The sequence below is a fragment of the Bos taurus genome, chromosome 21 (genome assembly GCF_002263795.3).
Source record: "Bos taurus isolate L1 Dominette 01449 registration number 42190680 breed Hereford chromosome 21, ARS-UCD2.0, whole genome shotgun sequence".
Taxonomy (NCBI): Eukaryota; Metazoa; Chordata; class Mammalia; order Artiodactyla; family Bovidae; genus Bos; species Bos taurus.
In genome coordinates this window covers 47531440-47548321 of record NC_037348.1, presented here as the reverse complement: position 1 = coordinate 47548321, position 16882 = coordinate 47531440, and the positions used below count along the sequence as shown (strand labels likewise).

Here is a 16882-nt window from a genome sequence, read left to right as displayed (position 1 = left end):
CAGGCTCCTCCGTCCATGGGATTTTCCAGGCAAGAGTACTGGAGTGGGGTGCCATTGCCTTCTCCGACAACTAGAGAAAGCCCATGCAAAGCAAGGAAAACCCAGTGCAGCCAAAAATTAATTAATTAAAAATAATATATATATGCAAACCCATGAACATCATCCAAACCATTTGACAGGAATCAAGAGCAATTTCAGTAGAAAAGTAAGTCAACACTGTATTTAGCTCCCTCAAGTCACCTAAAACTTGCATTCTCTCCTGCCTTAATTCTTTCTCTTACCTACCTTTCCTGCACTTTTGATGCTGGGGACTTTGGAAGTACTTTTCATTGCCAAAATACTTCCATACATTCTTAAGCTTAATCCCTTTATTTCCTCAGCTTGATAAAAAAAAAAAAAAAAACTAGTCACTTCCAGTGACATCTTCATCTGCACCCTCTCTAGTAGAGCCTATTCTATGTTCAAATACTGTAATGTCAGACAGGAAAAAAGACCATGTAATTTTCCTGGTTCCCAACTGTCATTTCCAGTCCACTAATCCTTCATTAAACAACCCTTTCACTTTTGAAGTTTCTGTTATCCATTCAAAGTGTGTGGTCCATGGGCTAGTAGTGGTCGGAAACCGACACTGCCATGAAGCTGGTACTAAAATTCAGAAGCAGCAATCAAACATTTTACAGGAATTTCACAGAGCAAAGTTCATGGCTTTGAACTCATTAAAAGAATGTTTGCTTGAATTCTGCATGTCTATATATTTTTTATTTCATCTTTTGATAAGTCATTTTTATTGTATGTTAAAAAAGTAGTGGTCCATAACACATTTGAAAAATATTTTTTTAAAAACTAGTTTTCACCACAGACAGTTTAAGAAGCAATGATTTGGATGACTTGCTTCGTATCTGTTAACACTGTGATGTGAAAACCAAGGTAATTTTCCCACATTAAAAAAAATTTTTGCTTGCCAATATTCTAGACAGAAGCAAGAATCACACACACAACACTCTAGCTTTACAATTTCTTGACTCATTTATTCCAATAAAATTTACCTTCAAACAATATCCTCAGCCAGCATCTTGTTTTTAGTCCTCCTTAATCCTTAACTCTGAAATTCTACTCTTGGATCACAACCTTTCATTTTCCTACCTTCTTACTAAAACTGCTCTTTACTCTTCTTACCAGAATACACACTTTGTCTGGATGTGGACTTGCCTTCTCTGAATGCAACGCTTCTGCAAAAACAGCAACCCATGAACTTACAGAAGGCCTCACATGAGATTCCACACAGCACTGTTCTTAAGAAGGAATTCACTTCATAGCACATGAAGCGTGGTACTGGGCTCATGCTCCTGAAAACTGATCTTACCAAGTTCCACAGCATCATGAAGCAGCTGACTTGATACAACAGTGAAAACAGAATTTTGAAGACTTAAATATAGTGCCAGGTACCTGGCAATATCTTTTGGAGCTAGGATAAGGTTCTCTGTGACAATGTTTATGTTCCAAATCATAGTCCAACATATGGTACTTTTTCATTCACAGTCAGTATTCATGGGTCTAGGAATCAAGGGGTTGATATGGGAATGGCTTTATTATTACCCAGAGTGATCCAATAGCAAGATTTTTGCTTCCCATCTTGGCAAACTGAGATTCTGCTAATCCACAGGTGGTAGTTCCAAAGGGAGAGAAAAATTCTACTTAGTGATCTAACAAAAATCCCATCATGCTGGAAGTTGAAACTGTTACCTGGCCACGTAGAGGTCCTCATGCCTCTCAATCAATATGTAAGGAAGGAGGTAAATGTACAGGCTACGGAAACTAATTCTGACTACCTTGGGGAAGCAGAGTTGCTATTATACATTGAGGGTAAGGAGGAATATATCTAGAATACAGGAGACCACTCACAACATCTCTCACAGACATCTTATTCATCACATCCACCAATACCCTTAAAAATGAGGGTGAAATAAAAATATATGGAGATAAATAAGAATGGAACTAAAGAAGAGCAGATGTATATTAGAGAAGAGAAAGAGAGAGAGAAAGGAAAAATGAAGGAACAAATGAAAGAAGTGAGAAAAGGAGAAAGGGCAGGGAGGGAAGGAAGAAAAGAAGAAAGGAGGTGTGGAAAGAAGAATGGAAGGAAAGAAAGAAGGGCTAAAAGATGTCATTTGGGTAAAGAAAAATAACAAATAAGGAAAATTCATTCCAACATGAACAAATAGGGAATACTGAAAATCAATAATGGACAGACATAGAGTTTATTTTTAATTCTCATAATTTCTTTTAAAAACAATTTATTTCAATCAAAATAAATAAAAATGTCAATACATTAAGAAGGGTGATAGCAAATGAAATTTTACTCTTTTAAGATTCTTCAATTTAAACCATGTAATACACTATTAATATCAAGAAGACTGTGAGAAATACCATGGATTAAAAAAAAAACCTAAAAATTGTTAAGATGTCAATCTCCCTCCATTTCAATGATCTACTAATTCAACACAATCTAATTATAATCCCACCAGGCTTTTTATAGAAGCTGAAAATCTGGTTTTAATATTTATAGAAAAATACAAAGAATCTATAACAAAAACAATCTTAAAAAAGAACAAAGTTGGAGGACAAGCAATGCCTGACATCACTGATTTACAGCAATCAGTGTAGTGTGCCACTGGCATAAGCATAGGAAAACATGATTAAAATAGAATAGAATGTTCATAAACAGGTACAAGGCAAAGAATTCGCCTGCCAATGTAAGAGATGCAAGAGACACGGGCTCAATTCCTCGTTGGGAAGATCTGACAGAGGTAGAAATGACAACCCACTCCAGTATTCTTGCCTGGGAAATCCCATGAAAAGAGGAGTCTGGCGGGCTACAGTTCATGGAGTCACAAAGAGCTGGACACGTCTTAGCAATGGAGCACGCATGGATGGCCAATTAATTTTCAAAACACGTCACTAAAGCCATTCAACGGGGTAAAAAACACCTTTTCAACAAACAGTGCTGGAACAACTGAATATTAACCTGTTTAGAAAACGATCCTGAATCTAATATCATACACAATAGTTCACTCAAAGTAAATCACAGATAAGAAGTAAAAACTAAAATAATAAAGCTTGTAGAGGAAAACAGGACAATATCTTTGTAATTTGGGGTGAGGACACATTTCCTAGACAAGGTACATTAAAATATTGCTATACCATCATATATGAATGCATATATATGGAATATAGCCCATGGGGTTGCAAAGAGACATGACTAAGCAACAGAACAACAACACATGGGATCTAGAAAAATTGTACAGATGAATCTATTTGCAGGGTAGAAGGAGAGGGTGGGAAGGACGGAGGACACTACCCTGTGTAAAACAGCTAGTGGCAAGCTACTGTATAACACAGGGAACTCAGCTAGGTGCTCTGCGATGACCTAAAGGGGGTGGAAAGGCGGGTGGGTTGAGAGGGAGCACCGAGAGGGAGGTGGCATATGTATACATATGGCTGATTCACGATGTTGTACAGTAGAGACTAACACAACAATGTAAAGCAATTCTATTCCAATAAAAAATATGATATCTCAGATTTCATCAAAATTTAAAACTTGGTCCATCAAAGTAACAGAATTAAGAAAATAAGCAATCAAGAGAAGACTAGGAATAAATATTTTTACTATATATATCAAATAACTGACTTTATATAGAATATACAAATCAATAAAAAAGTCAAATAAAAGATAGGTAAAAGACTTGAACACATGTTCAAAAAGGTAAGTATATAAATGCAATAAGCACATGAAAAACTGCTATTAGTCACTAAGAAATATGTAGTAGAACCACAATGATATACATATTATTGCACAACTAATAAAAGTTATAATTAAAAATACTGACAATTGTTGGTGAGTCCATAAATTGCTGCTGAGACTGTAAAACGATAGAGCAACTTCAGTGAGCAATTTGTGATCCCACAATTTCATTTTTAGATTTGTAACCAAGTGAATGAAAACTTACGTCCACAAAAAGGCTTATACAAGAATTCTCATAGTAGCCTTAATGATAATGAACAAAAACGGGACAAATCCAACTTTCCTGTTCCATCAACAGGAAAATGAATAAGAAATGCAAGATTATACACAATGGAATACTTATCAATAAAAAGGAAAGAAGTACTTGGTAGAAAGAGCAATATGAATGAATATAAATATTGTGCTGCCAATTGTGTAATTGTTTAATCTACTTGCACGAAGTTCTAGAATATGCAAAATAAATCTATGGTTAAAAACAGAAAAGTCTGTAGGGTGATACTTTGGGATCTTATGTTCCCCAAAGTGGTTTCCCTCAATGGTTTTGGGGTCCATGGATGGTCTGCACCTGAATTAAGCATTACATTTTCCAATTCTATCTTTGCTTAGACATATCAGCTGGAATTATTCAGAAACAATGGTCCCCGGCCCTCAGTCATCTTTTTAAAAAATAATTAATTAATTTTGAAAAAACAAAAACAAAACAGAAAAGTCATTTGGGTGGGGCAGATGTGATTGGTAGGGAAGGGAAATAAATGAGGGGACTTTCCTGGGATACGGAAATGTTCCTATCTTCAGAGGGATGTGGTCATGTGGGTGAAAATATTTGTCACAACTTGTCAAATTGCTGATTTAATACTTAACGTATTTCATTTGTGTGTAAATTGCATTTGAAATAAAAATTGTAAATAAAAAGTAAATATACTAATAGCAAAAAACATTCCATTTTCAAGGATATCTAAACCAAAATAACACTCATGAAGATCTAGTAATATATTTATGACTTACAGACATATTTATTGAAAAAGTTTCCAGATAAATTATAACTTAGAAATATATTTCATTATATATTCTAACCTACTAATAAAGACTATGATAATTTTTTACTGCAACAGGTTAAATAATGTTAACAAGGAAATAATATATAACTTCAGAATTTTTTTCTAGTTACAGGCTACTATTACTACTACTACTAAGTCACTTCAGTCGTGTCCGACTCTGTGCGACCTCATAGACGGCAGCCCATCAGGCTCCCCCATCCCTGGGATTCTCCAGGCAAGAACACTGGAGTGGGCTGCCATTTCCTTCTCCAACGCATGAAAGCAAAAAGTGAAAGGGAAGTCACTCAGTCGTGTCCGACTCTCCGCGACCCCATGGACTGCAGCCCACCAGGCTCCTCCATCCATGGGACTCTCCAGGCAAGAGTACTGGAGTGGGGTGCCATTGCCTTCTCCGACAGGCTACTAGTAACAGCAAAAACCATTATCCCCTGAATCACTGCAAGTATCAACATTAGATATTTAAATTAATTCTAGGAGGTGATTTGAGAATCTGATCTTTTGTGATCCCAGAGCTTAGTATTATGATAGATGAGTCAAGTAGCAATTAATCAAACAAACCTGTAGGTAAATGTACAGGCACAGCCACAGAGTCATTTTCAACAGTGAAGGCATTGATGTTGAGAAAGAAAGTTTTATTTTAAAAAGTGCCCTAATACTTTGGACTAAAGACTTACATTTTATAGTGAATGATACATTCAGGTATCTTTATGTTACTCCTGCACTACTTGTGTAAACAAGTCAAATAACTTTACTACATATTTGGTTGCATATTCCTGTGTTTTTGAAAATAAAATTTAGCAGAAATATAAGTAACCAAAATGCTAACTGAAAATTTTCCTTATGAAATCAGAGATGTAATGAAGAAACAAAATCACAGCAGTTTGAATTTTTGTGCCCAAATGGCAGTTTATGAAACTATAAAGTAGTTTTCCAAGATTACTACAAAATATGGGATTTTTAAAAATCATAAATTTATAACACACAAAAAATGTCACAAAGTCTTTAGAATAAAGATGCTTTCATGCCAAAACTTTATAATACAGGCTCCTCAAAACTTCTGCTAATTATCAAATGTGTTCATGGCTTAAATTCACACTCCCTTCAATCTTGCCTAACACTGCTTTTTCTGGAAAATAAGGATAGGTTTACTATTACACTAAAGAACAATGTATCAGAGAAAATGGTACTGCATACTTAACATGGCCTATTCTATTTTAAAAAGTATTAGTTGCAAAGCTGGTGAAGACTAATTTTTAAGGAAATAATTTCAGTTTTTGATATTTTAAGATGGTAAAATTACATGTGGACCTTTAGGAATGATATGCTGAAATGCAGTTTTAACAGAATGACTCATAGGAATTAGCACAGAAAAAGAATAATAGAAATTCTAGATCTACTTCAAAAAAGATGAAGAAAATCTTAAAGAAAAAAAAAAAAATCAGTCCTCAACAGCAAGAGGCAAGCTTAGAAAAATATGTATTTTCTACCCAACAAGCTATATTGTGATCTCAAGCATATAACTTTCTAGAGAAAGTAAAACTAATTAATGATGTAAAAATACCAGATTGGTGATTGCTACTGGAGAACAGCAAGGGCATGGGTTAACTGAACAGAGAACGGGGGGAATTTCTGGAGTGATAACTAATGATATGCTGTGCTGAAGAATTCAGAGGACAAAGTACCAATGCCTGCCTTCACCTGAAATTCATAAAGTGAGTGAGGTGAACTGATGGATAGAGGAAAGGATGGATAATGCAGAGATAATATAACAAATCAAGCTTCAGTGGGTCTTGATATACGCAGAACTCCTGGAACCAGTCCCCTGTAAATACCCTCAGGATGACTGGAGTTGTCCCAGTTTGTGTGTAAAAATAAACTTTAGCAAATCTCCTTGAAGAGCAAACCCAGATTCCTGGCCAGTGATGTGACCATCAAAGGTAATGTTCCACATGAGCAGAGGAAAGCATAACCAAGTTTCCAGATTTCCCCATTGTTAAGTGTTGCTTTCACTTTGTAGCCCTTGTAATTCACATAATAACTAGCACCTAATAAATGCAAAATAATGATCTGTTAAATTATTAGAAGTTTGCCAAAAAACTCATACTTGAAAAGAAAATAAATCATAACATTTAGAGTTTCATTTTTCAAGAAAAGTAGGAGACATGTTTAACATTGTTATTGTGACTAAAAATTTTTATTAATTTTTTCCCCTGTCAGTTTGTTAATTTGCTTTCCTGTCTGTCATACAATTATTTGCCTGTGCATTTTTTCCAGTCCATCTTGCTGAAATTTATTGTTGATATTTGATCTGTTCTAATAACTTCCTTTCTTCTTATTACAACATTTTTACAACTTTTTGAAACTATAAATAACTTTGGACAAGTACAGATAAGCAAGAAGGGAAACACTCATGCACAGATCCTTTGTCTTATTTTCAATGCATATCAAATATACTACTTGATAACCTGATTTTTCACTTTGATTTTATATTTTGTCAGATATTTGTATATTTTTCTAAATGTTTATATTAAGATTTATTGAACTCATGCTGTTTGGGGAGGTAGTTATGTTTTTTCTCTTCTTTTCATACCAGGAGCATTTTTGTAGGTAAATTTTTATGTACATCCATGTTTATTTCCTTAGGGAAAATTCTCAGAAGTAGAAATACTAAATCAAAGAGTATAAACATTTTAAATAAATATAGATTTTTGTACTGCCTTCATAGAAAAATTGTACACAGAAATGTTGAGATTTCATCCAAGGGGAATTTGGATGAATAAAATACTCAGGAACTTAGACTTTATTTTCTAGGCAGTTGGGTCTCCTGAAATTTTTTTTAGTTTTCTGGTAATAAAGAAAGTACGTTCTTGAACAAGATTTCTGGACAGCACTGCATAAAGAAAATTATATACTATAAGTCCAAGGCTGAGGAAATAGTTGGGATCCTATTGTAATAATTCAGGCAAGAGATAATGAGGGTCTAAACAAGAAAAATGATAGAGGAATAGATATGAAAGCTAAACTTGCATTTAAAAAAAAAACAGTTTAAATCATGTATGACTTATAGGAAAGAACACACATCTTAAGTAAAAATTTGGTGGATATTGATCCCATTTTATAGTACAGAAGCAACACTCCAGAGGGTTCCTCCATGCCTCTTCCTAATCAGAATTCCTTTCCAAGAGTAGTCATTACTCTCACTTCTAACACTGTCTAACTTCTAACACCTAGGTCATTTTGCATGTTTTAAACTTGATATAAAAGGAATCAAGCTATGTACTCTTTATCTTAATCTATAACCAATAGAGTTACAAAGCAACAGATCACCTGTACTTGTGGTAAACTGTTCAGCTGTCTTCTTAGAACTTTCTTCACTGTAATCCTGTACTGGATTCACATCTTCCTCTTAACTAGTTTATTTTTCATTTTGCTAGAGCTTCAGTTCAGTTCAGTTCAGTCACTCAGTCGTGTCCAACTCTTTGCAACCCCATGAATCCCAGCACGCCAGGCCTCCCTGTCCCTCACCAACTCCCGGAGTTCACTCAAACTCACGTCCATCGAGTCAGTGATGCCATCCAGCCATCTCATCCTCTGTCGTCCCCTTTTCCTCCTGCCCCCCAATCCCTCCCAGGATCAGTCTTTTCCAACAAGTCAACTCTTCGCATGAGGTGGCCAAAGTACTGGAGTTTCATCTTTAGCATCATTCCTTCCAAAGAAATCCCAGGGCTGATCTCCTTCAGAATGGACTGGTTAGTGCATGGTATATCAACAGCTTGCAAGCTATAGAGAAGGAGGAACCTGACTAGTGAAATGTTTAGCTCAATTTCTTTAATTACCCTGATATTTACTCCGTGGTCCTCCCTGCTTTTTATATTTGTCAACTGTGGACCTGAAAGATCTCAGGATCTATAGTTTTCATTACAGCATTTGACAGAAGTAAGTAACTATCAAAAAAAGATAAATTATATTTTGGGTAAAAGAGGCACATAAATGTTTTAAAAATATTTTCAACAACCAACACAATAAAGAAAAGTACACAGATGAAAAAGGGTTACTACTGAATTTAGGGATTTGGAATGACTCTTTTCCAGAAAATAGTGATGAGTTAAGATTCTCTGCATGGTGTTCAGGTAATAGAAATTTATGATCACTCATTCAGCCTTGATAGGCCAAGATGGAAAATTAACAACTAGAAGACGACAAAGGAAAAGGAAGCTCAGGGAAAGGACACGGAGACACTTCACCTGGGGAAAGAGAAAATAGTGCTAATTATGATGACATTTCTGTGGTATTCTGTCCAAAGACTCAAAATCTCATTCTAACCGTAAGAAAAAGGTATAGTTTCAGCTTTAGTCCGAAGGCATGAAAACCAGGAAAGTCAATGATATAAGATTCAGATGTTAATGTCATCCAGAAACACCCTCACAGACACAATCAGAAATAATGTCTAACCAAAAAGCTGGACACCCCATAGTCCAGTCAAGTTTTCACACAATTAGCATACTATTCCTTGGGGTTCTGGCTAAATTAGACTGGTTCTAGGATAGTTTTGATTTCCCAGGATATGCATAGATGGTTAGAGCCTGGCAGGAGAAGGCTTCAGGCCTCACTGATAGTTGTAGTCCATAGAATAATATCATATTTTCATTGATTGGAACTCAGCTGGTTCCCAGTGCAGTAGGTAAAGGGCCTAGCTTCTAAGCACTGAATAAGTAAGGCCTGGGAATGAGGACTGGAGTATGGACTTTTGCCAAAAGGGTTACGGGGGTTGGTATATAAAATATATCCAAAACACAAAAGCAAAGACCTTATAATAAAGACTTGGAATATAGCAGGGATAAAGAAAGAAAGTGGTCAGTTCTTTATGTACATGGATGTTTTAGTTAACAAAATAAATGATTTCTAAAACATCCTAAGCTGGAGTTTATACCTGTAATTGTTGTAAGCTCATAAAAATAGTTTTGACTCTCTCTTTAACAATATAGGGCTTCCCTGGTGGTTCACATAGTAAAGAATCTGCCTGCAATGCAGAAGACCTGGGTTTGATCACTGAGCTAGGAAGATCCCCTGGAGAAGGGAATGCTACCCAGTACTCTTGCCTGCGGAATTCCATGGACAGAGGGGCCTGGCAGGCTACAATCCATGGGGTCACAAAGAGTCAGACACAACTGAGCCACTAACACTTCACTTTTTTTAAAACAATATGCTGAATGATCCAAGATTGAATACAATTGGTAGGGTACAAAATGCTAAAAAAAAAAAAAAAAAAAAAAAATTGCTCATTTAAAAAGTTTAAATTGAACTTTTCCCAATTCTAATCTGAAGATAAATGATAAATGTCAGATTTCCACATTGAGATAGGATAGAATTGTTTGTGGCAGAACAGTGCTCCAGCCAAGAAAAAAGAAAGCTAGATTAAAATTTAAAAATCATGTTTAAGACAGCAGAAGACTGCTACTGCAACAATGACTTGAGCAGCTAGAATTCTGAAGAGGGTTTAGCTGGAGACAGGTGATTGGAAGACTGGAAGTTGTTTTTTTCCTCCTAAGTTTTAAAGGCTCAAGGAATGGGCAAGAGGCTGAGAAATCAGGCTGTGACTACATAGAAGACTCTGGCTGGAGAACAGAGAAGTCATCTAAGCCTCTGGCATTTATGCAGGGCTGAAGTGACAAAATTAGAGATTTGAGACTTGTTTCCATCTCAGATCATTTGCTAAATCCCAAACCTGTACAGGGCTCGAAGTTAAAGAGCTAAGCCCTAAGCCCTGTGAAAAGAATACTGGCATTTCCAACAGTCTTAAAATGCTGAGAAGACAAACAACAGACTAGAGGATTCTCCAGGAGTAGGTCCCTAGTGGATACTCAGCTCTCAGTTTAGGAAGCCTCCCCAAAAGCACAGGGGTAAACCACAGGTAGACCAAGATGTGCCAAAACTCACCCAGCCTTCAAGGATATAGTAAAGAATGTCAGATACTGATAGAAATGAACTAATAGGAAATATTTTATGAAGTATAAAAGGCACAGCTGGTTAAGTGATAACCTTAAGCAAGCAAGAAAAGAGGTCCACTAGTGTGAAATAGAGCAGTTGTCCACTAACCGAAATATGTAAGAAAGATACAAAGTAGAAAAGGCGGAGTATATGGGTGCCACATGCAGGTAGGCCAGTCACTGATATGATGGAGACAAGCAGAAATTTCTCTTTCTATTGGCGAGAAGAGGTTGGATAGTTGCGGGGACAGGAAGAAGATAAAAAAGAGTCCTCCAGAGGGGGAGAGTGAGTGGACTAGCAAAAGGCAAGAAGGTTATCAGGCAACACCAGGGGTCTACTTGAAGACAACTGTCATGAACAGTTGAGTCATCAAATGTGTGATAGACTCTTGCCATATAAAGCTTTGAAGGTATACAACAGGCAGAAAGTTAAATTTATAAAACTTAGGTTTTGTTAGGTGAGCAGGACAAAGGAAGAGGGTCAGGACAACTGAGGTTATCTTACATGCAAGTAGGAGCTACTTATGGTGACCCAAGGAATCTAAGCTAGATAGAGAAGAGAGGACATGAAGGGGTTAAAGGAAAGGAAAAGAGGTGATAAGATCAATATAATCAGGCGCCAGTAGAGTTGAAAATTTGCTAGAATTTTAGAATAGGCTGGAAAGATAGTACGTGGATGCTTGAAATTGAGACTGATAATGACCAAGAATAAGGTATGATCATAGGGTGGATAGCAGAACAGGTCAAGAGCATCTGGAAGACTGGAGGAGAGAGATTCAGAGAGATGAGATGGCTGTTGAAAGAATCATCCACATAGATATTTAAATCACCAAGAATCGTGACAGGAGTAAGCTGAAGAAAGAGACAGTAAAATAGATCCTAAAGTCTTTAAGAGATGAAGGAAGCTATATGGGAGTGTATATATGACTGCAACAGGAGTGTGTAATGGGTGGTACAATCTGATGCATGGGTCTCAAAGCTGGAGGTGTTTAGAGAGAAAAAAGGAAGAATGATTGAAACGCACTAATCGAACAAGCCTCCAAGGCCAGTGGCCCAACTGCTGGGGGAGGGAATACATTCACACTTGAGAGGACTGCAGTGGAAGCTGCATCCTCAGGGTGGTGATCAAGTTTCAGCTGGAGCAGGAAGGTGTAAGTAATGTTCAGAAAGGAATACCCTAATAATTTGATTCATTTATCCATGTTTACTAAAAGGCACTGAATTAGGCACTGGGAATAAAACAGTAATAAAGACATAATCTCAGCCCTCCCAAAACTGTGACTCAAGTAAGAAGTCTCATATAAAAGCGATTACTTTAAAGAATTGAACTAAATTTTTATAAAAAGCTAACAGTTTTATTAAGAAATGAGGATGCATATATTTGAAGAATGATATAACAAAATATGTGATTATCTTAATATAGCTAATCATTGTGGTATTAATTATAAGCTAAAAACTAATTTGAATTAAGAATAAGTGGGGGAAAGTCATTTTTTAATGTAAAGAAAGAGGGAAAAATGGTAGACAGCTTTTTATAGATACATGCAGGTACCTGAGACAAAGCAGCATCTCGTTCTTCAATCACTGCGTTCATTTCTTCTGCAGTTATTCTCTTTTTACATTCCTTGGTCTTGTAGATTCTATCCACAATTATAGCTCCATTCTTCTGAATAGCTACCCCTGTGTCTGCATTGTTTATTCTGTTCAGTAATTCCTGTAATGTCTACCAACACCATTATATGTTAGTCAGACATGAAGTTTTAATATATTTTATTTAATATAGGGTTTTAATTAATAGGCACATGTGAATTGTAAATTGACTGAGTGAAGTTATTGAATTTTCATATTGCAGCAAAGATGTACATTATTAGTGTGTCAATTCTTCTTTTTCCCACATCTTAGTTCTTGAAACCCACTCAATTGAACTTAAGCCTCTAAGATATAAGACTGACATCAAGAAATCTCCTCGGAGAATGGCTTACCATGTCATTTTCTTCAGGGTTAATATTTTCTAGCCTAGAAAAAAGGGACACAGAAAGCCTGATCAGTAGCATTTCCTTAGTGCAGCAAAATGAATTCGCTTTTTAAATCTTTAGAACCTCAAGTAATTTCATTCGACTAGTCTTTAGAGTCAACCATGACACTGAACATATTAAAGTGCCACCTGCTCGACTCCATCTTTCAATAATGCTCCATATCTTCTGCACTGACTTCAGACTGTTAAGTTATTAATGTTTACTGCTATATATGACTACAAGGATCAATTGTTCATATGTGCTTAGATGAAGAAAGTTCCCCAGTGATAGAAGCACTCATTCTCATCATTATATTTATTTCTGGACTTTCAATTCTTACCAGAAACTGTATTTCCTCTCCTTTTTGGACATCATCACAAGTAAAACAAGGCAAGTATTTTTACTACAGAGTTAAACAATGTTCCCTCAAAAAGCAACAACAAATAATTACCACTAAATTTGACCTGACAATCTCCTGCTGCTACCTATTTGGTAAAACAAATATGCTGTATAGAAATGCTGACCAAAACTGGGCCACATTTTTAGATGTCTAATATTATTTTCTCTTCTGCATAACATAGATAGAATTATTCAAATTAAGGGCAAAAAAGGTAAACTGGTTCCCGTCATAAATGCATTTTTGTCTTACAAGAGTCATAGTGCTGGGGGAGGATGGGATGGGAGGTAGGAGGGAAGCTCAAGAGGGAGGGGACATATGTATACCAAAGTATACATATGTATACCATGTTGATGTATGGCAGAAAGTAACACAGTATTGTAAAAGCAATTATCCTCCAATTAAAAATAAATTTTAAAGAATGAAAAAAAAGAAAAGAGTCTTAGTGCTCACTGAAAAGTTTGCTGATGTTGGTAAACTGAAGAAATGCAGTAAAAGTAAAGAAAGAAGTTCTAAATCACATATTTAGAAAATATCTGTTATATAACTTAGGCAATAATTAAATTTGGTAGATTAAATGAAACTTTATCATGGATACCAGTGAAATTACTTAGATTTTAGAAATGATTTCAATTATTTAAAAACTGTACTAGGGAATTCCCTGGTGGTCTAGTGGTTAGGGCTTTGTGCTTCCACTGAAGGGGGCATGGGTTCAATCCCTGGTCGGGGAACTAAGATCAGACATGATGTGCAGTGCATCCAAAAACAAAAGGTAAAATAAAAATTGGACTAAAAATTTTAGATATCCAAATTTCTGTTTTGATTTTTTCCCCTTGATTTCTTTACTCCTATGATTTAACATTTACCGCCAAAAAAAAAAAAAAGGATACTAGGAAAAAATAAAAGATACTTAATAAATTTATTACAAAATTGTTCCAAACTCCACAGTTCAAACTACTACATTCATAGAGAGGAAGTAAAGATGAAGATATATAAAAAAACTATTCCTACCCATATTTAAATAGTATTTAAGTTAACAAGTAGGTGAAGCAATTTTGAATTATATGTATTTAATGTATTATATCTCAAACTGCTAATGTCCCCTTGGATTCACATTTCAATAAGGGTAAATATGTACTCTTTTATCTTTTTCTCCCAAAATCAATCCAAAGTTTTCAAATATTCTGCTTCATAGAAGCTTGGTTTATAAGAACTATGAAGATAATCACTTCTTTTACTCAATTAAAAAATACAGTGGAAAAGTATAAGATAAAATTCTTACACTTAAGATCATGTAAAAACATTTTAAAAACATGAGCAGCTTTAACCATCAGTTACTGGTTGGCTAAATATGATTTTTAGAAAGCCATAGGTGGTGAGAAATATTTACCTTAATATTGTTCTTTATAGATGAAATCAAACTAAGAGCTGATTAATGACAGTTTCCAAAGAAGCTTAAATTTTTATAAATTTAACAATTTATTAAACTTGATCATTTAAAATGGGAAAAGACACGTGGAAATTAAGTGTTTAGATTTACAGATTACTGGAAACAAAAAAATTTATTTCTCAGTATTACACATCTCCCTTTTTTTGTTTTGTTTTAAAGAATTACATATGGATGAAAAGAAAACGGCAGTAGAGACAGGTTAACGAATTCCTATGTTCCAAATAATCAACACAATAAAAAGTGCGTGGAATTCCTGTGTAATATCTGTACATTTTTTTCAGGCACTGCAAAGTGAAGAATTATTACTTTAAGGAAAATCAAATTAAGAGTTTAAATGATTTAAATTAACAGTTTTCAACAGGAAAGGGTTAAGATAACTGTATCTAATCTCATATTAAATTCCCTGCTAACAACTAAAATTTAAGAGAAAATATTAAAATCAAATTTTCTTAGCAGATGTTATATACTGGATCCTCAGTATATGAATTCAGCATTCTGATTATAAATAACTTGTGTGGTTGTCTTTAAAACTCCATGACATACAGTGACTTATCACTTTCTGATAAATGAATCTGAACCATGTTTTAGTGAGTGAGTGTGTCAGGTCTGAAATGCAGGGGATAAGTGAGTGAGCCAAGTCAGCCACTTAGCATGTGAATCTCCATTTTGCTTTATTATGACCCTTTAAAACTGATATAAGTATAAAGATAAATGGTCACTAAGAGAAAAATAAAATGTGAAAAGAAAAACTTAAAAACTCTCGTACAAAACAACAACGAGGTATCACCTAATACCTGTTAGAATGGCTGTTATCAAAAGGACAAAACTATATTTGACACATTTTTCTGAGATGGATCATTCAATATCTACTTAAAGATTAAAAATCAACAAAAGTGGCTTCTAGAAGATTAAATATAGTTCTACGGTAAGTACATAATATACTGTATCACTAATGAAAACAAAAATTAAACAAACAACTTACCTTTAAAAAACTGAAGCAATTTGAAATAGTTATGTAAGACATTCAACTTTCTATGTAAAATGACTTTTTAGGCTTAAGGTTTACTAGCAGCGTGTACAACATAAAAGTTTTATTTGCTTAATAAAGACAAAATAATAGTTGTCATATGAAATATATCTGACAAATTATACATTATATTTTAATAGGAAGTTTACAGTTAAACAAAAGAACCTCAACCTTTCATAAACTCTAAATTATTCCTATAACAGTCTAATTAGAGAGTCATGATAATCAGTAAGAATATTGCTGAAGTAAATGTCCATGGGCTCAAGTTTCAATTGATTTCCTATACCATGCAAATTCTGACTGACAACCTTGCACTCTAAGTGGAAAGACTCATGCACGAAATGTCACATTTCTTGATTTATCCCTAAATCAGTCAATATAACATCTTTTCCTTCTGAACCTAGAGTCATTTACCTTGTTCAATGGGAAGAAGCAAAACTTTGACCCCAAATGATAAAACTAATTAATGATCAGCTTATCAGAAAATCCTAAAGTATTTGCTTTTTTCTCTAAGTCTTATTTTTTACACAGTGCCACCTTTAATATGGTATAAAAAAATACACCAATAATAACAGATTGAAAAAAGATATCATGATCTCAAAAGCTGGAATGTTCATATGCACGCATGTCTATATTGGCATGCTACAAAAGTCATTTTACCTTGAATCCTTTTTATTTTTTCCTAGTTTTGGATAGAAGCAAAAGAGACAAAAAAGCATTAAAAATTCAGGGAGTAAGGGAAAGCAGAGAGATAAGACAAACATTATACAGAAAGATGCAAAGTAGATCAGAAGTGAAAATATGGTTAAGAGAAAAGAGAAGGAAAGAATTTCCAGATTACAGGAATCAAGAAATGAGGAATTAAAAAAGAAATGTTGGAGAAGGAAATGGAAATGGCAACCCAATCCAGTGTTCTTGCCTAGGAAATTCCATGGACAGAGGAGTCTGCCATGCTACAGTTCATGGGGTCACAAAGAGTCAGACACAACTGAGCAACAGAGCATATACGCTATTATGAGACCAAAGGAAAGAGAAAGTTCAAATTGAGAATAACTATCATATCTCAATGATATGGGATAAATTATATGGGATACTTTGCTACACAAAGTAGAGCACTATCTCTCAAATCAAGGAAAAAGGTCGTTG

General features: G+C 34.9%; 1 protein-coding gene across 2 annotated transcripts in view; it reads right to left on the bottom strand.

Moving 5' to 3' along the window:
* Positions 1–16882, bottom strand: part of MIPOL1 (mirror-image polydactyly 1) — a 312949-nt gene that overhangs the window by 185817 nt on the left and 110250 nt on the right. For both annotated transcript variants that reach the window (XM_024982072.2, XM_024982074.2), the window contains 2 exons: positions 12830–12863; positions 12400–12570 (listed from right to left, as the gene is read on the bottom strand). In XM_024982072.2, the coding sequence (XP_024837840.1) occupies positions 12400–12570; positions 12830–12863 (205 nt within the window). The remainder of the gene's footprint in view (positions 1–12399; positions 12571–12829; positions 12864–16882) is intronic.